This window comes from Lissotriton helveticus, chromosome 3_1, assembly GCF_964261635.1.
Source record: "Lissotriton helveticus chromosome 3_1, aLisHel1.1, whole genome shotgun sequence".
Lineage (NCBI taxonomy): Eukaryota > Metazoa > Chordata > Amphibia > Caudata > Salamandridae > Lissotriton > Lissotriton helveticus.
Window position 1 is genome coordinate 127016745 of NC_136061.1, and position 22021 is coordinate 127038765.

General features: G+C 49.6%; 1 protein-coding gene across 1 annotated transcript in view; it reads left to right on the top strand.

Moving 5' to 3' along the window:
* Window positions 1-1608: 1608 nt before the first annotated feature.
* Window positions 1609-22021, top strand: part of COL26A1 (collagen type XXVI alpha 1 chain) — a 715305-nt gene continuing 694892 nt past the window's right edge. The window contains exon 1 of the mRNA XM_078679370.1: window positions 1609-1891. Coding sequence (XP_078535496.1) covers window positions 1737-1891 — 155 coding nt within the window. The 5' untranslated portion in view covers window positions 1609-1736. The remainder of the gene's footprint in view (window positions 1892-22021) is intronic.

Genomic DNA, 22021 nt, shown 5'->3' on the forward strand with positions numbered 1-22021 from the left:
TATAGTACAGTTTACAGCTTCACTGCTGCAGTTCCATTTACAGGCTCACTGCTACAGTTCATTTTAGAGGGTCACTTCTGCCGCCCCTATTTAAGGACCACTGCTGCAGTTCCTTTTATGGGCACACTGCTGCAGTTCCCTTTACAGGAACATTGCTACAGTTCATTTTACAGGATCACTGCTGCGGTTCCATTTACAGGCTCACTGCTGCAGTTCCCTTTACAGGCTCACTGCTATAGTTATTTCACAGCATCACGGTTGCAGTTTCATTTATGGGCTCACTTCTGCAGTTCCCTTTACAGGATCCCTGCTACAGATCATTTTACAGGATCACGGCTGCAGTTTCACTTACAGGCTCACTGCTATAATTCATTTTCATGCAGTTTCCTTTACAGGCTAACTGATGCAGTTCCCTTTACAGGCTCACTGATGCAGTTCCCTTTACAGGCTCACTGCTGCAGTTCCCTTCACAGGGTCACTGCTGCAGTTCATTGTACAGGATCACTGCTGTAGCCCCTATTTAAGTATCACTGCTGCAGCTGTAGTTTGCAGGATAGCTGCTGCATCTGTTTCTGCGGACCAGTGCTGCAGCCCGTTTTGCAGCATCACTGCTGCAGCTGCTTGGTCTGATCCTTGCTGCAGGTCAGTTTCGGGGTCGCCCCATCCCTTCACGCGCTCTGTCCCTCATCCCAGGATCCCCCAGACTCGCAGGTCTGCTCCAATCAGGCCAAGTGATCCCAGCCGGCTCCAATCTCCCGAGCCCGGCCTCGCTCGCCTCCCTCTCGCTTTAATTGTCAGCGCCCCCGCGCCACCCCCGGCTGCCCCGGGTGGGAGGGGGCCTCGCAGCTGATGGGGTCCTGAGATGCAGAGCCAGCCTCCTGCTCCCGAGCGCCCATCAGAAGGAGTCCGCTTCCTGCAGCGCTTTTCTTTTGTTCTTTCTTAAGTTCTTCCTGTCCCTGGTTACACTTCTCAGCGGGTCTGCTCGCTAAACGGGGGGTCTGCGCCTGCACCTGGATCTGGGGGGTCCCCGAGCCACTGCTGGACCCTGGGGACAAGGGTGCGCGTCGGTACCTGGCAGTGGAGCTGCCGTCGCATGCACTCTGACCTCTGTGGAAGGTACTGCGGGGGCACAAAGCTGCTGCTACATGCACTCTGACCTCTGGAAAGGGTACTTGGGGGCACGGAGCTGCTGCCCTTTAATTCCCGGCGTGGGGTCTGTTCAGCTGCCCGGTTCTGTGGGGTCACGGAGCTGCTGCTCTCAGGTATCCGTCCATGGGTCCGAGACGGTCTCTCTGCTGCTACAATGAACGTGCCTAAAACTCCATCAGAAACGTGTAATCCTGGACAAATGGTGCACTTCTCTCAGTGACCCACTGCCTGCTTCTGAGAGGACCTCGGAGGTGATCGTGCGCCTGTAACACCCAGCTCCCTGCGCATCCTCCCTCGCCCCCGTGTCTGCTCGCTGCCCCCCTCTTGCTTGTACCAGCAGTCCTGACCCTGTGCCTGTACCTAAACCCTGCCTGCACCCTGCTGCCTGGACACAGAGCCTGCACGCGGTACCTCACCCTTCTGCCTGGACGCGGCACCTTCACCCTGCTGGCTGGACGCAGCGCCTGCACCTTGCTGCCTGGACGCGGCACCCACACCCCGTTGTGCCAGCACCCTATTACCTGAAGGCTGTGCGTGCACGCTATTTGCTGCATCCTTAACTTGAGCCACCCCTTGCCCCTTTAAAGATGCAGTCGGTGCTGTCCCTGCTTTGCTCCTGCTCCTTGCTGGCCCTGGTACTCGGCACCGGGTTTCTTTACCAGTTTCCGGCAGCGTCCACCCTGCAGCACACCTACGCGGAGCAAGCAGCGGCCCCCCAGGGCGGGGGCTTCCACAGCCGCCGGTGAGTACTCATGACCTGCCTGCTGCAGAGTTCGTGTTCATCCAGCGCCTGCCAATGTGTCCTTTCCTCGTGTATTTAAATCAAGTAATGTGATCTCATGCTTCGATGAAAAAGTTTCTATAACAACCTTTCGACGTGTTTTCATCCCAAATAACAGGTACTGTTTTCCAAGTTGTGATGCCCAATGCCCCCTGCCCCTCAGCTTTGTTTTCATACTGTAGCTAATGCATTTCGCGTGCGTCCGAGCCCTGGAGCGGCGGGTCGGTTCCCTGTGTGTGCAGATCGCTTTTCTTGCCGCCTCGCTGAACATCGTTTTCATCTCAAACAGCTGCTGCCAAGCGGTATCACATTGCACGCTTGGATTTTTAAGTATTGTTGGCGCCATATTCTACTTGACCACTTGGGGGCACTATTGCCCTTTAAAAGAAGTATTACATACGCTGTGAAGGTGCTTGAAACTAGATAGAGTCTAGTTACCAGTAGACCTTCCTTCACAACAACCAGGGGGTGACGGTCAAGGTACCATCACACTGACTCGCCTCTCACAAAATTGTCCATAGAATGCCCCCCCCGCAAAGATTACTGCCTTTTATATCGAACCTTCTTCTGAAAGTATTATTTATTTAAAATAGCAAACCGCCTGGTTTTATACACATGATGGGTGTCCAATTGTCTGCACCAGCAGACAGTGCCCCTGTAAATACATATGGGGTCTGACCAGCAGGCATGCGAGCATCTCTTCATACGAACGCCACGCCAAACTCATTGGAATAAAGGGGCAGATTCGCAAATGTGGCGCAAGGGGCTTGTAAATCTGCCCCTAAGTGTTTTCAAACAACTATACCGTCCGAGCACGCTGAGGCTTGACGTTTAACTGTCACAGTAATAGTTTGGGACTACAAATCCCAACATGCGTTGCGTTGTGCCTTTTCCTAAGGAGACACGACTGGACTGCAACTTACGCTTATGACACGGGGCCAGTTGTCACTTGTTGGTTGTAACTTTTACTAAGGTACGTCCACATTCAACGCTCCGGGTAGACAAGTGACGCAAAAGTGGCGCAAGGGGCTTGTAAATCTGCCCCCCCCCCCCCCCCAGTACAAGGAGGCGCCCAAAGCCGCGTGTTTTCTATCACCCTGGGGGCAGAAAAATAAAGTCCTCGTTCAACCTGTACCGACAATCCATACCGAAGGAATAGCGCGCTGCTCGTACACCGAAAGCACGTAGGCGCTACAGGTGTATGACGTGCTTACATATGCAGTTACTAATGTCTCTGAATCATACTTTAAAATACCTTACCACACATTCTGTACTCCCACCTTATGTACTGACTCTTAACCATACCTGCCAACTCACAAAATCACTTAACTGTGTGAGGGGGAGGCGGGGCCTGGTGTGAGAGCTTCTAAGGGGCCCTCTGCCCCTCACCAATCACAAGGGTCATGAGGCTGTCGCCGATATCCTGGGGTGTGTTTACGCCTCTTTATGGATGGACATCGACTGCTGACAGCCTCCGTAAACTAGCTAAAATCCACCCTCTACAGTGGTTTTCAGCTCGTTTTCTCCACCATCGTGTGATTTAGGCAGTGTTTCTGTATTTTTTTTTCTTGTAGTGTATACTTTGAAATAAGTCCCATCCGGTGTTTATAACGGGCACGATTGTGATGTGTTTAAAGGCAGTGCGATTGTATTCAAAAGTGTGGGTAGTGTGGCACTCTATGGGGGATTTTAGTTTATATGTTTAAGCCACGCCCTTATTTATATAGACCACGCCCCCTTTGCGCACCCCTCCCCATTTCATCGCACTTAAAGCCCTGCCAATGTGCCTCTGAATACTGGCCGTACAATGAAGAATGTAATGACACTTCAGGGGAAGGAAAAAAGGCTGTCCCTGCTCCCCTTTTCTGCTGCTCCTCCTTTCACTCCATTGTTCCACTCTGTCATACAAGTCAATTACTCATAGAAGTGCCTTCCCAGTGTGTTCTTGTGGTTTGAGTGTCTGCCATTTATTGCAGTATTATACTTCTCCCTGTATTTTATACTCTTTTGTAACATGCATACGTCACTTTTCCTCTTGTAACGTATCATTTGCTACTTCTTGTATTTAGTTTGCTTTTGATACATACACAATTGCCACCATTGCCTCATGTTACGTAATGTTTGTTCTTGTGTTTTGAGTGTCTGCCATTTATTGCTGTATTATACCTCTACTTGTACTTTGTATGCTTTTGTAACATGCACACGTCACTTTTTCCTCTTCTAACGCACCGTTTGCTACCTCTTGTATTTTGTTTGCTCTTGATACATGCACAATTGTCACTATTGCCTCATGTAAGGTAACGTTTGCTTTTGTAACATGCTCACTTGTAATTTTCTCCTCATGTATCATTACTGTTCCTATTGTGAAGCGCTCTGACACCTTTAGGTAAAGTCTGCGCTGGTCAAGTTCGCTATATAAAACTTTATAAATAAAAAAAAAATATATAAAAATGCACAAAATAAACAAATAAATAAAAATTTACCCAGTGCCAGCATGTAGGGCATTCACCCGCAGCTCCCCCAGTGACCATGAGCGCCTGCGCCCAGTGCGCGCGTGAGCTCTGCTTCTGTCGCTCCTGGGTGGACTTTAGACAGTTCCTGGAAACCATTAGCATCAGTCAATTAATGTAAACTGCAGGAGTGCCCTCAAGCGTGTTACTGCTGTTTCACGCTTCAGTGATGAGACCACAGACCAGCCCAGGTGAGAGCACCCACGCGGGCACCGACGCACACACCAGGCCCCGCCCACACACACTACACTGCAGGTAGTTACACCTCTGTGGTAAAGCTACCTGTGCGCATTCATACGAAGCCTATGTCAATGCCACTGATATACAAGTGAAAAAACTTCCAAAATGTAGGCATTGATTTTCAAGAATTCTTCTTCCAAATCAGACCCTTCAGCTTTTCGCGTTTCTGGGTTTTGCAAAATGAATGTGAAATGTGCTGCAAAGCTTGATCCTGGCCACAACAGAAGCAACCAAACCCTGCATCCTGTTTACTGTGGTGCAAAGGCCAAGAGTGTCTTGAGAAACTCCCACCACACTCTGTGTCTAATCCTCTGAGGCTTGGACAAGGACAGGAGCTGCCTGAAGCTGGTTTAAATCTTGAAACTCCACTTGTCCTTTACAGTGAAACTGAGCAACTTCAGTGCTTGATGGTTCCATTCACAAACTTTTATAGGAGCCTTATTTGTAATGCGCTCCTGTGCAGAGGAGGTTACAGTCCATTGCCCCGCACAGGGAGACAACTCAATGCAACAGTACACAGCACATCCTACTAGCCACACTGGGCCTTTGATGGCTCCACTAAGTTAGCTGATGCAGTAGGTTCTATGATGGAACAACGTATACTTCAACAACGCATGTCTCAACCACGACCTCTACCCGCGTCTTTACCACGCATGCCTTTACCACGTATGCCTTTACAACTAATTTCAATGCAATGGCGTGATTGTTAAAGGCATATGTGGTAAAGATCACACCCCCGCCATCCCTAAAAACAGGCCCACAGAACTGCAATCCCCCATCCCTAAACACTACCCTGACCCCTCCGCCCTGAACCCTAAAACCAGACCCTAACCCTGCAATGCACTCCACCCCAGTCAAAGAAACAACCCCAACCCTCGACCCCCACAATGAGCCCTATAATAGCCCCAGGCCAAAAAATTACCGCCACCCCTGCCCCACCCTAAGACCTAAAATGGCCCCCCGCTCTGAAAACTGCCCCTCCCATCGCCCTGAGCCTTAAAGCTACCCTCTTGCCCCATGAAACTACTCTCCACTGAAAACGACCCCCCAGACCTACTTAACAAGCCACGTCCCGGTCCTTCCGCTCCCGATATTCTGTTCCTCTCCCCACCCATCCTGTGTCTGCCTTAACCAAGCATGTGCGGGGGCTTAGGCATATGGGTGGTTAAGGCAAGCAGTGTTCCGTTTACTTGGTAATGGCACACGTGACTTAGCCCACGTGGTAAATGCTGCTTCCCGCTGCACTAACCAGAGGGTAGCCTGTACAGACTCGAATCTAAGGATGCCTACTCAGCCTTTCATCCTGAGCAGATAATAGAAGTGCCACAGATCGCCTGCAGCGCGCGCATCAAAATTTGTTTTATTTATTTATTTGTTTACTTACCTCAGTTGGTCCGTATTCCGTAGTTTACTACCCCCACCCTGCTCCTCCCCGCCCCGCCCACCACCCTGCAGCACTCCCTCCATGGGTCGCTACTGCACAGGTGTAGATGATGTCAGTCCACCAGCAGACTATGATAGTCCGCCATCAGCTCCAGAGTGACTCACAGACACTTCTGCACCCAAGCGATGCTGGCGTCTGTGCAAGTATTAGGGATGCTGAGGTTAGACTCCACAGCGGAGACATCTCACCCCTGGGAGGAGGGACAAGGGGACTCAGGAGCAGCCTGCTGCAGGAGATGCTGGGGGGTGGGTACCAGAGGCAATCTAACTGTTTTTTCTGGTCCATGAACAGGAATGCCCCGCCCATGGTTCTCTTTTTAGGTCTCGCCTGTCGATGCGCATGCGCATCGAGCTTGCGAGACTATTGGGGCTTAAACAGTCTTTAACCAAGTTGCAAGGAATCGTGGCGATTCCTTGCAGTGCCCGTGACTTTTAAGCTCAATGCGCATGTGCATTGAGCTTAAAAGCGCGTGCACATCAGTTCCCTCAGCCGCACTCCAGGCCCCTGCTGTTTTCACACCCTCTCCCCTCTCCCCGCTCCGCCCCCTCCCCTGCCCGCCGTGTCGCATTTCTCCTCCCCCCTCCCCTTATCTGCCTTTCCCTCCGTCTTGTTTTTTTTTTTACCCGCTCCGCCCCCTCCCCTGCCCGCCGTGTCGCATTTCTTTTCTCCTCTTTGCGCCCCCCCCCCCACCAGGCTCTCCCGCCCCCATCCGGCTTCCCTCCGCGCAGCCATCTGCCTGCCACACTTCTCCCCTCGTTCGCATTACTAGATAGTCAGCATATTACTAAAATCTGTATTTTGAAAACACTTTTTAATGGAGGTTTCATATCGTAAAATAACGCATTTCCCACTTATTAATACAACTTGATTTTATGTTTCATCTAAGGTGAATGTTATTTTAAATGCAGTTACCCGAAGGTGAAAGACCAACAAAACAGTTACGGAATGGGGTTTTCTTTTTAATCCATGCTCCTGTGTCGTTTCGCCAGCATCCCCATCCCTCTCGTCTCCCAGTCTTTAGTCCATGTTTCTATAGCACTACCTCTTCCTCCATCGCTCTCTTCTGCCTCTGCTTGGCGGTCCCTGCTCCCTGAGGTCTCTCGCCACCTTTTCACACCTGCACCCCTCTGGCCTTAGCTTCTCTTTCGTCACCGTTCCCTCTCTCCGTGTGTGGTTTCAGTGCTGTACCTTTCCGTGCTGTATTCCTGCTTCTAGCTCTCTCTTGCACATATATATTTATTTCCTCTATTTGCCTCTTCCTCCATCTCTCTACCGCTCTCCCCCCCCCCCCGACTCTACTCCTCTCCCTCAGCACTAGCAGGCGCAGCGACTCGCCGAGCCTGGCAGCTGTGCCTGTGAGGAGCCATTTCAGGCTCCGTCACTGCTTCGCTGCTCCCGGACTGTGGTCAGCTGTGAAGGAGAAGGGCACCAGCTGACCCGCTCCCCCTGTTCAGAATGCGGATAGACACACCATTAAACCTCGTCTCAACCTGTGAAAAGCGCAACAGAAAACGGAACTGGCGGACTTTGCCTGGCAATTTCAGCACCGCAAAAATAATCACAATAAAAAACACAAAAACGCGATTCCGATTTTTCGTGTTTTTCTTTTTGGCAGCATAAAAATATGTCTTTTTTCTCTGTGATATAACTCTTTTAACTTACAAGATGTGTTCGGCCTGTTGAGGATTTGATCATTCTCTGTTCTGAACCCAGATGTTTCAGAGTGTCTAATTTGAAACAAACAAACACATAAATAAATAGATAGATAAATAAAACTCTCACCCACCCTCACACACTCACACACCCACTCACCCTCACCCTCACACCCCCTCACCCCCACACCACTCAGTGAAGAGGTCTTAAACGAAGCGCTGTTCACTGCAAACACTTCAAGAATATTCTTCAGCGCTATACATGCAGATACGTGAACTGGCGTTGCCAATAGGTCTCGCAGTAGGAAAGTTGGAGCTATTGGTTTTGTAAATGACAAAGCCCTTTATGTTTTGAAAATGAAAACAAAAAAAAAGGCATTGTTATTTGCAATTGTAATAGCTCCAACTTTCCTACTGCGAGACCTATTGGCAACGCCAGTGCTTGTTGAAGTTGCTACTTTTTTAAATTAGAGTGAAGAGGAGCGCAGATTTTTAGAGAGTAGGTGGAAGTTCAAGCGATGGTTGATGTAGGTTGGTCCAGTTGGTTGTAGGGAGTACGCAGCAACAGCAAAGTGACGGAAGAGGAGGTATCGTGGTAAGAGATGGAACCTGCGGGAATATCAGACTATAGGAGTCTGAAGTGACTGGTGGCTGGTGGGACTGGGTGTTGGGGTCATTTGATAGGTTATGGGGTGATGAGTAACTGGTTGAGGACAGTAAACTCAGCCTTTGAGTCAGACAGAGCTAAGTGGTTGTTGAGTTGGAAGCCTAATTGACATGGAGATCACTTGTCCTCACTGCCTGATTTAGGTTAGCACAGGGAGTACAGACAAACACATACAAACAAATAGGCCCGCTAAGAAGGCTCAGTGGAAAATGGAACGTATTAGTAGCAAATCCATATTAGCACACATCACTGGAAATTAGGCTATTAATTGAGGATGAGGAACTTGATATCCTGTTTGTGACAGAAACTTGGTTGAAAGCATGCTCTGCTCTGGATCTAGTTCAAGCACTCCCTCCAGGATTCTCAACCAGAAGACAAGACAGGACGGAAAGGACAGGAGGGGGGATGGCAGTTATATACAAAAATGAATATGAATGCCTGACTACACCCCCGACCATCACCAATTGTGATATTACACAATTCAGTATTCAACTTTCCCCCAATGTTACCTTCTCAGGCACACTACTCTACAGCCACCCTGGGTCCAATAATTCCTTCCTAGAGGATTTTCCTGGAATAGTAGCAACAACCATAGCCAGCAAAGGATCTACCACCATACTTGAGGATTTTAACCTACACCTAGAAAAGCGTGACAATAGCACCTCAAATAGATTCACTTAGGATATAGAAGCCATGCAACTCATACAAATGGTAAACTGGCACACATGAAAAAGGGCACTTACTAGATGCTATCTTCTCAAATGAACTCAACCTAACGGTAGGGACTCCCATGCCAGTCCCTTGGTCAAATCACTATTTTATACCCTCTACACTAGACAACACCCATTCTCCAACTACATGCAACAAACTCCCCAAGGCTGTGAACAAATGGCCAGGAACTATGCCTGCCAACATGGTCAATGCTCTAGAAGCTGAGGCGCCGTGCCTGACAGACATAATAGAGGAGGCAGGTAAGATGTGGGCAAATTGGATCAACAAAGCAACAGTTCATCGCCCTGAGAAAATCAGGCTAAGTAGTTGCCCACTCAGGCTTAGTTTAACGCTAACTTAATCCTGATGAAAAAATCCTGTAAAAAACTAGAAAGACAATGGAGGAAAGACTATGATCCAGACATCAAGAGCCATTATAAGTTGACCTCTACCACCTACCACATTGCTGCAAGCGCGCTGGACGAGCGCTGTGGACATTTTAATCTAGTTTGTTTTAATTTGGGATTACTTCTTGTGTTTGTCTGGGGTTTATATTTACCCTCGTTTTTAACCTGCTCCCTTCTGCCTACATCCCGCTCCCCTTACTGCACATAAAAACTGCACTTTTGTGCCTCCAAAGCACCACTACTTTGTGGGTCCGGGTCCTGGGTCTTCATTGCGGGCGCCATCTTAGATTGGGGCTTGGTATTCGGCGGCGGCCGCCATCTTGGAGCGGACTCGCGCGCCAAGGGCTCATTGGAGAGCCTATTTAAGGCGGTCCTTCGTGGAACAGGGGTCTCTACCACCTACCACATTGCTGCAAGCGCGCTGGACGAGCGCTGTGGACATTTTAACTGCAAAAACTGCACTTTTGTGCCTCCAAAGCACCACTACTTTGTGGGTCCGGGTCCTGGGTCTTCATTGCGGGCGCCATCTTAGATTGGGGCTTGGTATAGACATAATAGAGGAGGCAGGTAAGATGTGGGCAAATTGGATCAACAAAGCAACAGTTCATCGCCCTGAGAAAATCAGGCTAAGTAGTTGCCCACTCAGGCTTAGTTTAACGCTAACTTAATCCTGATGAAAAAATCCTGTAAAAAACTAGAAAGACAATGGAGGAAAGACTATGATCCAGACATCAAGAGCCATTATAAGTTGACCTCTACCACCTACCACATTGCTGCAAGCGCGCTGGACGAGCGCTGTGGACATTTTAATCTAGTTTGTTTTAATTTGGGATTACTTCTTGTGTTTGTCTGGGGTTTATATTTACCCTCGTTTTTAACCTGCTCCCTTCTGCCTACATCCCGCTCCCCTTACTGCACATAAAAACTGCACTTTTGTGCCTCCAAAGCACCACTACTTTGTGGGTCCGGGTCCTGGGTCTTCATTGCGGGCGCCATCTTAGATTGGGGCTTGGTATTCGGCGGCGGCCGCCATCTTGGAGCGGACTCGCGCGCCAAGGGCTCATTGGAGAGCCTATTTAAGGCGGTCCTTCGTGGAACAGGGGTCTCTACCACCTACCACATTGCTGCAAGCGCGCTGGACGAGCGCTGTGGACATTTTAATCTAGTTTGTTTTAATTTGGGATTACTTCTTGTGTTTGTCTGGGGTTTATATTTACCCTCGTTTTTAACCTGCTCCCTTCTGCCTACATCCCGCTCCCCTTACTGCACATAAAAACTGCACTTTTGTGCCTCCAAAGCACCACTACTTTGTGGGTCCGGGTCCTGGGTCTTCATTGCGGGCGCCATCTTAGATTGGGGCTTGGTATTCGGCGGCGGCCGCCATCTTGGAGCGGACTCGCGCGCCAAGGGCTCATTGGAGAGCCTATTTAAGGCGGTCCTTCGTGGAACAGGGGTCTCTACCACCTACCACATTGCTGCAAGCGCGCTGGACGAGCGCTGTGGACATTTTAATCTAGTTTGTTTTAATTTGGGATTACTTCTTGTGTTTGTCTGGGGTTTATATTTACCCTCGTTTTTAACCTGCTCCCTTCTGCCTACATCCCGCTCCCCTTACTGCACATAAAAACTGCACTTTTGTGCCTCCAAAGCACCACTACTTTGTGGGTCCGGGTCCTGGGTCTTCATTGCGGGCGCCATCTTAGATTGGGGCTTGGTATTCGGCGGCGGCCGCCATCTTGGAGCGGACTCGCGCGCCAAGGGCTCATTGGAGAGCCTATTTAAAGTCGCTCCCCCACGCGCAGCGGTACGCGCAGGTGGACGCCCTCGCTTAGCCTGAGTCGTGCCGGAGTCCTGCCCGTCTGCGCCCGTCAGCGTCCCGGAGGCGTTAGGGCGGTGGAGGACTGCGTTACGGCCGGCGGCTGAGGGAGGATGTGCATTTACTCCTCGGCGATGTTGCGTGCCTTGCGGACTTTTTCCTGCTCTTGTCGCTCGGTCTTCCCTGGCCGCTGTAACGGCAAGAGGCGCTGTCCGGCCTGTGGCTGGTCGCCCACGTGGACTCCGGTCAACGTGCACAGACCCCCTGAGGCTTCGGTTAAACATCTGTGCCTGTTGCTGAACACAAGGTCGTTGGGCTGTCATGCTCTACACTTATTCGATCTTCTTGTGAGGGAAAACCCGTTGTGTCTTCTCCTTACCGAAACTTGGTTGGGAGAAGCGTCGAACCCTGACATTTTCTCTGCTATTCCTCCGGCCTATAACATCTACCGGCAGGACAGAGAGAAGGGCAGGGGCGGCGGGGTGGCGGTGGTGGTGAGGAAGAGTGTCTCATGCTCGGTTCTCCCTCCGAACCCCATTGGGAGCTCGGAATCCATTGCCATCACGCTTAGACTGTCCCCGTCCCAAGCTCTGAAGGTGCTGTTGGTCTATAGGGCGCCTGGCCCCATGGGCTCCTTCCTGGAGGATTTGCAGGTCGCCATCTCTGAGCTGGCATTGACCACTCAGCACTGTATTGTGGCGGGCGACTTTAACGTCCATTTGGATGCGACAGTCGACCCGGATACAATTAAACTGTTGGATATAACATCTCCGCTGGGTCTTGTCCCATACGTGGTGGGTCCTACGCACGAGAGAGGGCACACTCTAGATCAAGTGTTCTCATCAGTTCCGGTCGCTGATGTAGAAACCCTGCCTGTGCTCTGGACAGACCATAGGTTGATCAAGTTCTCGGTGGCGGAGATTGGGCGGCCGGGTAATATTGCCCCCGTGTTACCTAGACCAGCTTCGAGAGCGCTGCACAGAGTGACAGCCGATATGCTGGAGCAGGCGCTCGTGGAACACCCCTGCCAGCTTTCGGGTGTTCTGGAAAAAGACACGGAGGCCTGGCAGTCGTGGCTGACCGAAAGGTTAGACGATCTTGCCCCGCAAGTTGCCCCTCGGTCCACGGTAGCACGGCGATCTGCGCCGTGGTTTACTGAGGCGCTGAGGGTGGCTCGCAGCCAGTGCAAGGTTGCTGAGCGGGCCTGGCGCCTTCGGTATAACGGGGAGGCCAAACTTGCCTATAGGGCGGCTATCAAGGCCTATCATCGGGACATCTTGGAGGCCAAGAAAGTATATCTGGCTAGGAGGATTGAGGCAGCGGCGAACTCCTGCAAGGAGATCTTCACGGTGGTGAAGGAGTTCGCGTCTCCCAGCTCCCAGACACCCCTGTTAGTATCATCGGAGTCGTGGGCTTGTGATCTTGCCAGCTTTTTTACAAATAAAATCAAGGCGATTCAAGCCTCCTTCTCGGAGAGCACCGTGGTTAGTGATTGCGGCCCCGGGGCGGGTTGCGAGCTACCGCCTACGCCTGTCGCTGTTTTGACAGATTTTCCTGCTGTCACGAGCGAGGCGTCGCTGGTGCTGCTTGCCAGCCTTAAATCGGGCTCGCCACTTGACCCCTGCCCGGCCAGATTTTTGGCTGAGATGGCGGCTGTGGTGAACCCTTTGGTCAATCCTATCCTCAACGCCTCCTTAAGGGAAGGGAAGGTGCCTTGTACCTGGAAGAGGGCGATGGTTATTCCCCTCTTGAAAAAGCCAGGTCTTGATGCTGAGGTCCTGGCCAATTATAGGCCGATTTCACTCTTGCCGGCGTTGGCTAAGATCACTGAGAAGCATGTTCATGGCGTCTTGTCGAGCTTTTTAGAAACGAACCATCTGCTCCATCCTTCCCAGTCCGGATTCCGTCCTAATTTTAGTACGGAAACGGCACTGTTGGAGGTCTCTGAGATCATCAGGGAGACTTTGGATGTTGGTGGCAAGGCCATGCTAGTCATGTTGGACCTGTCGGCGGCCTTCGACACCGTCCCTCATGCGGCGCTCCTCGCCAGGCTTCATGACATCGGCATTAGGGGGACGGTGTTCAAATGGTTCACATCTTTTTTGGAAGGCCGCCGCCAGACGATCTGGGTCTCGCAGCGCTCCGCCGAGATGCCGCCTTTGGGGGTTGGGGTTCCACAGGGTTCTGTGTTGAGCCCATCATTATTTAACATCTTTATGACCCCTTTGGCGGCGGCGGTGGAGGCGTATGGGGCCCAGATCGTATCCTACGCCGACGATACGCAACTCCTCTTCACATGTGGCAAAGATCAGCCATTTGATGGAGAGGGTATTCGGGCCTGTTTGGCCATGGTATTTGATTGGTTCCAGCATAACAACTTGAAGGCCAATTCCAGCAAATCTGAGGTTCTCTTTTTTGGATGTGCCACTGACCCTGAGTGGCGACAATGGTGGCCGGTTGAAATGAATCCCCCGGCTCAGTCATCATTGGTTGCCAAAAACCTCGGGGTTAAACTTGACAATAAATTGTCATTGAGAGCCCATGTACTTGGTCTGGTGGGCGCCTGCTTTGGTGTTCTGAGGATGCTCCGCAAGTTTCTTCCATTGCTTTCTGCGGAGCATAGGCGGATCACCGTGCAGGCGCTCATTGGATCAAGGCTGGATTATGCCAATGCCCTTTTCCTTGGCCTCCCAGACTACCTGGTCCAGCGTCTGCAGGTTGCACAAAACTCTGCTGCCCGCGCGATTTTCGGCCTGCATAGGCGATCGCGAGCCTCGGGGCTGCTTCAGAAGCTTCATTGGCTGCCTATCCGTAAGCGGATTATGTTCAAATCCCTTACGTTGATGCACAAGGCACTGTTTGGCCCTGGGGCCGGTTATCTACGGCGCAGGTTGACTTTCTATCGCCCTGCTCGCCTACTGCGCTCTGCAGCTCTTTTTACTGCCGTGGTTCCTCGTGTGCATAGGGCCCGCACTGGAGGCCGCTCCTTTGGCTTTAAGGCACCCCAGTTGTGGAACTCTTTACCACTGGCGTTACGTAGTACTCCTAACCTGCTTCAATTTAGGAAGAGCTTGAAGACATGGCTTTTTAATGCTTAGTTGCTTTTTGGGGGGTTTCTTTTCTGTATTGTTTCGTGTTATGTTATTACACACTGATTTATTTGTGGAAAGCGCCGGGACACTCTGTCGGAGTAGCCGTGCGCTATATAAATATAATTTAACATAACATAACATAACATAACAACTATTAGGCAGTATCATAATGAGATGATCCAAGTCCAAGCCAAATATTTTGAGGATAAAATCAATTTTGCCTGCAACTCCTCAAGGGAACTATTTAGAGTAGCGCGCTCTCTAACTTCCACTGATCAGGAGACGAATAATCAATCCTCGTCCAAAGAGAGATGTGAGGAGATGGTGAACTTCTTAAAAAATAAGGTGGAACTAATGTATAACTCCCTTCAAGGACCCATTAGTCCAAATAACGCTGATGCTCACCCAAGTATCGGTGATGACTTGGAAACAAATACAGCGGTAAGACTAGATCGCTTTACGGATCTAAGAGAGGAAGCTATGACTTCGATTTTGCAGAAGATTAAATCTGGCTCCCCACAAGACCCGATTCTTCCCTTGTCCTCCTCTAGGGAGGCAAAAAGAGAAGGAATACAACTGCTGCACTAATCTGACTCTCTCTCACATAAGGGATCATCCCTAAAACCTGGAAACATACCATAGTCTGACCACTGCTGAAAAAGCCCCATCTAGACCCGTCAAAGCCGGGGAACTATCGACCGATCTCTCTCCTGCCACTGTTAGACAAAATAGCTAATAAAACACATTAATCAGACCCTGTCTCAATATTTGGAGGAGAATGAGGTGTTGCCTTGTACACAATTGGACTTCCGACCCCAGCATAGTACTGAGTCAGCCCTGTTGGTGGTCACGGAGGAACTTAACCCCTTCGGTGTTAATTTTGCCGCGGTGCGTGGGGGGTGGGAGGGGTGGCGCGGCGACGCGGTGCTCATGACAGCTCCCGGCCGTCATGAGTCACGGTAGTTAAGTGCTCATGTTGGCCGGGAGCCATCTGAACTCCGCCCACTGATTAATTCGCCCGCACAGGCAGGGAATTATTTATGCGTGGGCGGAGCGGCAACGTTCGGACGGCTCCCAGCCGTCATGAGCACATGACTACCGTGACACATGAAGGCCGGGAGCCGTCATGAGCGCAGAACGAGTTAAGGGAATCCTAGACCAAGGGTGCACAGCGGCCATCTTGCTTCTGGATCTTAGTGCCACCTTTGACATGGTGGATCACAGAACCATGACCATGAGGCGAAAGGAAGCGGGCATCACAGACTCTCCACTAAACTGGATATCTTCCTTCCTAGAAGATAGATCCTTCTAAATACAGGACGGTGATCACCTCTCAGACACCCTCCAAATTTCGCGCAGAGTACCACAGGGATCTGCACTGAGCTCTACACTATTTAATTTGTGCATGCAACCATTGGCAAAGATAGTGCAAGAATGTGGGCTATCCATTGTGTCTTACACAGATGATACCCAGTTGATACTATCAGTGACAGCGGGCACCCAATCCATGCACAACAATCCGGCACCCTGCAGGGCAAAAGTAGCATGCTGGATGAACAAACGCAGCCTAAAGTTGAATGGAGGAAAAACAGAGCGTAGAAACATTATCTACTGGCCCCCAGAACTGGGAGAGCCCCCTGCCCTAAAAAATGTGGTAACAAATCTGGGAATATGGCTCGACTGCAGTCTTTCCATGGAGAACTATCTTGGCGCACCCAAATGTGCTATAAACAGATTATAAGTGGTCCAAAATGCCGCAGCCAGGATACTGCGGCGAATTCCCAGACAACAGTCAGCGAAAGCCCTGAATACATTGCACGGGCTTCCAATCAACGCCAGGATCAAATTTAAGTCACTCTGTATTTGCCACAGAGCCATGAATGACAAAGGACCGGCCTTAATTATCAAGTTTGACACACCATATGTCCCGAGTAGATCGCTAAGATCCTCTGCAGATCTACTCATGAAAAATAAAAGAATAAAGAGATCCGGGTGGGGAGGTAGATCCTTCTCACATCTGGCTCCTAGTCTGTGGAACTCCCTGCTGAAAGAAGTGCGCCTGCTGACTGATGAACTGGCATTTAGAAAAAAAAATAAAACTTGGCTCTTTCCATAGCAACTTCAGTGCCCTGACTGCATCCTCTGCTTAGCGCCGGGAAGCCTCCGGGCAGCCAGGCGCTCTATAAAACCCATAAAACAAAACATAAACAAGGCTTAGCTCAGCAAGAGAGTGAGCCGACTGACTGATGGTGTAACACGTGAGCACCTGAAGGGGTTAACTGGAGAGATCGGTGTGGAAGAAAGTGCAGTGACATCTGGAGGGTAAATAAGTGACTTGCTGATGAGGGTTCATGACTCGGCGCATAACTTAGAGGACCTCGTGAGAGAGGTGATGGGGGGGACTGGTCCAGCCGCCCAGTCAAGGGTCTCTCCTCGTCGGGGGTCCTTTGCAGACACAGCTTGTGTCCTCTGCTCCCGGGTTATCTGAAAGGGTTCTATCCACGCACTTTAGAAGTAAGCAGGGCTACTCTGAAGACGCAGCTGCAGGCATTGCACGCAAGGCTTCTCTGAAGACCGCTGCAGATCCTGCATGCACAGCTCCTATAAAGGCACAGATTCAGACACTGCATGCACAGCTTCTCTGAAGACACAGCTACAGACACTGCATGCACAGCTTCTCTGAAGACACAGCTACAGACACTGCATGCACGGCTTCTCTGAAGACACAGCTACAGACACTGCATGCACGGCTTCACTGAAGACACAGCTACAGACACTGCATGCACGGTTTTACTGAAGGCACAGCTGCAGACACTGCATGCACTGCTTCTCTGAAGACACAGCTACAGACACTGCATGCACTGCTTCTATAAAGGCCCCGCTGCAGACACTGAATGCACGGCTTCACTGAAGACACCGCAGCAGACACTGCATGCACTGCTTCTCTGAAGACACAGCTAAATACAATACATGCACAGCTTCTCTGAAGACACCCCTGCAGACACTGCATGCACTGCTTCACTGAAGGCACAGCTGCAGACACTGCATGCACTGCTTCACTGAAGGCGCAGCTGCAGACAACACATACACAGCTTCTCTAAATACAGCTGCAGACACTGCATGCACTGCTTCACTGAAGGCGCAGCTGCAGACAACACATACACAGCTTCTCTAAATACAGCTGCAGACACTGCATGCACTGCTTCGCTGAAGGCGCAGCTGCAGACAACACATACACAGCTTCACTGAATACAGCTGCAGACACAGCATGCACGGCTTCCCTGAAGACACCGCTGCAGACACTAAATGCACGGCTTCTCCGAAGACACCACTGCAGACACTGCATGCACGGCTTCGCTGAAGACACCACTGCAGATACTGCATGTATAGCTTCTCTGAAGACACCGCAGCAGACACTGCATACACAGCTTCTCCGAAGACACCGCTGCAGACACTGCATGCACAGCTTCTCCGAAGACACCGCTGCAGACACTGCATGCACGGCTTCGCTGAAGACACCACTGCAGATACTGCATGCATGGCTTCTCTGAAGACACCGCAGCAGACAATGCATACACAGCTTCTCCGAAGACACCGCTGCAGACACTGCATGCATAGCTTCTCTGAAGACACCTCTGCAGATACTGCATGCACGGCTTCACTGAAGAAACCACAGCAGACTCCATACAGAGCTTCTCCGAAGACACCGCTGCAGACACTACATTCACGGCTTCGCTGAAGACACCACTGCAGATACTGCATGCATGGCTTCTCTGAAGACACCGCAGCAGACACTGCATACACAGCTTCTCCGAAGACACCGCTGCAGACACTGCATGCATAGCTTCTCTGAAGACACCTCTGCAGATACTGCATGCACTGCTTCACTGAAGACACCACAGCAGACTCCATACACAGCTTCTCCAAAGACACCGCTACAGACACTGCATGCATAGCATCTCTGAAGACACCTCTGCAGATACTGCATGCACTGCTTCACTGAAGACACCACAGCAGACACTGCATACACAGCTTCTCCAAAGACACCGCTACAGACACTGCATGCATAGCTTCTCTGAAGACACCACTGCAAATACTGCATGCACGGCTTCACTGAAGACACGCCTGCAGACAAGACATACACAGCTTCTCTGATGACACAACTGCAGACACTACATTGTTTAAGTTATGACCGCTCCTATTCAGGTTTGTCATTTCCCTTTGGTGTAGGCCACTGTACATTGATGTTCACAGTCATCCTGAGGGGGCAGTTGCCACATTAATGACAGTGATTGAATGCACAGCTTCAGCTCCAATTCCTGATTCGTCCATCTGGGCGCAGGACTGGGAGATGAAGGACTTGGATTTGGAAGGCCACGTATTAATCTTTGAGGCTTCTAGTTTACAGCGGCAACGTTGGCTCAGCAGCAGTTCTACTAGGAAAAAAATAACAAGCAGCATTTAGATGCAGGCCCAGGAACTCAGAAGATTATGACTTGTGATGCAGCAGAGGGCATCCGCTTCACAACAGAGCGCCGCACTATAGAGATGCACAAATTCATGCAGGTGAAAGAAGTGGTTGGTGTTGCCCTTTCATGAACCTTGGAATGTGATGCTGACTCCACCCTTGCCGGTTTCAAAGAATATATTTGTCGTCCTTATTACTTGGGTATCAGCTATGACGTAGACCCCACCGGGTGCCACTGGTAAGTGTGATAACTCACATCCAGGTCGGGGGTCTTCCACTTTGTCTGCAGAAAGTGTACTCAGCAATGCGTTTCTAGGATCTGTTGGCCACACCCGACAAGGCAATATTGGCCATGATGGACAAAGAGCCCGGTAGCAGCAAGTCAAGATAGCCGAGTAAGAGCTGCAGACACTGCAAGCATGGCTTCTCTGAAGACACATCTGCGGACACTGCATGCACAGCTTCTGTGAAGACACAGCTGTAGGCATTACATGCATGGCTTCTCTGAACAAACAGCTGCAGACACTGCATGCACAGCTTCTCTGAAGACACAGCTGTAGGCATTACATGCATGGCTTCTCTGAACAAACAGCTGCAGACACTGCATGCACAGCTTCTCTGAAGACACATCTGCGGACACTGCATGTACAGCTTCTCTGAAGACACAGCTGTAGGCATTACATGCATCGCTTCTCTGAACAAACAGCTGCAGACACTGCATGCACAGCTTCTCTGAAGACACATCTGCGGACACTGCATGCACAGCTTCTCTGAAGACACAGCTGTAGGCATTACATGCATGGCTTCTCTGAACAAACAGCTGCAGACACTGCATGCACTGCTTCTCTGAAGACACATCTGCGGACACTGCATGCACAGCTTCTCTGAAGACACATCTGCGGACACTGCATGTACAGCTTCTCTGAAGACACAGCTGTAGGCATTACATGCATCGCTTTTCTGAACAAACAGCTGCAGACACTGCATGCACAGCTTCTCTGAAGACACATCTGCGGACACTGCATGCACAGCTTCTCTGAAGACACAGCTGTAGGCATTACATGCATGGCTTCTCTGAACAAACAGCTGCAGACACTGCATGCACTGCTTCTCTGAAGACACATCTGCGGACACTGCATGCACAGCTTCTCTGAAGACACATCTGCGGACACTGCATGCACAGCTTCTCAGAAGACACAGCTGTAGGCATTACATGCATGGCTTCTCTGAACAAACAGCTGCAGACACTGCATGCACTGCTTCTCTGAAGACACATCTGCGGACACTGCATGCACAACTTCTCTGAAAACACATCTGCGGACACTGCATGCACAGCTTCTCTGAAGACAAAGCTGTAGGCATTACATGCATGGCTACTCTGAACAAACAGCTGCAGACACTGCATGCACTGCTTCTCTGAAGACACATCTGCGGACACTCCATGCACAGCTTCTCTGAAGACACTGCTGTAGGCATTACATGCATGGCTTCTCTGAACAAACAGCTGCAGACACTGCATGCACTGCTTCTCTGAAGACACATCTGCGGACACTGCATGCACAGCTTCTCTGAAGACACAGCTGTAGGCATTACATGCATGGCTTCTCTGAAGACACCGCTGCAAACACTGTATACATAGCTTCGCTGAAGACACCACTGCAGACACTGCATACATGGCTTCTCTGAAGACACAAGGAACTCATTTAGACATTTTTGATAACAAATTAATAGCAATTTAATTAATTGCCCTGCCTGATAGAAAACTATATACTGGTTATATCTGGTTATTTTTTATTTTTTATTTTTTAAATATTTTTTTATATACTGACAAGCTCACTAGACATCCAAATGGTTGTAGCCTATTTCATCGAACTAGGCACTTTATTTCTACAAAAATCAACAATTTATGTACATTTCACATAAGAACAATGAAAAAACATTAAAAAAGATTCACATAACCCCAAGTGTGGTGACCGTAACCATATTTACAATGAAAAATTGTGACACGTTCAATTCAAGGTTATCAGTACAGAAACAAAAAGAACAACAAAAGGACACTATATAAAATGAGACAATTTTGTTTGTTGTGTGTGTCTCTTTACTCTATTTCGTCGACGGCGTTTCGACCCTCTCTAGATACCGGGTCTCATCAGGACAGTTTATCTGGGGACTAAACACAATAATGATAACTTAATATTATTTTATATTATGGTAAAAGGAGTAGAGCTTGTCAGGAAACTAAGGAAATGCTTACCAGTGCTTGTGTGTAAGACAGTGGAAATCCAACCTGTAATTATGGATTCATCATTTAGTATAATGGAATTTATTATGTTAAACTAATCAACAGTGTTCACCCTGTGTGTGGTAATTTAACTCGAATTTCTAACAACTCACGGTTAGAAGACTCGTCTTTTATTCCGAGTCAGTGGGTATGATTACGTCAACTTTCACGAATATTTCGCCTGAAACAAGTGGAACTCATAAGCAACTGCCGGAATATAATGCGAGATCCTTACTTGTTTTTTAGGGGTAACTTACTTGATATTAGATCTCCTAGCGGCGTTTGTTTACTTCTTATGTTTCAAGATGGGAGAGAAGAATACTCAATCCCGCGGGGTTAACCATGAAACCCTCGACCACCTACAAACAAGTGACCTGTTAGATCAAAGTCTCTAACTTCATATATCTTAATATTTTATCGTTACATACAAAACGGTGAGAAGACTTATTTAATGATGGACCGAGTCAGGAATAGTATCCCATCGGCACGGCTGCTGCAACGACTGGTTTGCGAGCTACCCGGAAGCGAACCTTTGCCTCATTTATGAAAAGCATCGGCATGGCCGTAAAGAGTGGGTGCCATTTTGTAATGTCCAAGTTAATCATGATATAGCATTTGCGGGGTATTTAGTCACGCTGATTATGATATTATTCACCCCGGTGCTTATATATTTAATTTGTTTTAACATTTATTCACAGTTCCGCCTAAAATTAGGCAAACATCAAACATCGTTTGAATTTTATAATGTGAATGAACATGATGTTGTCATTTTCGCCTCATATACTATATTGGTCTGGAGATAC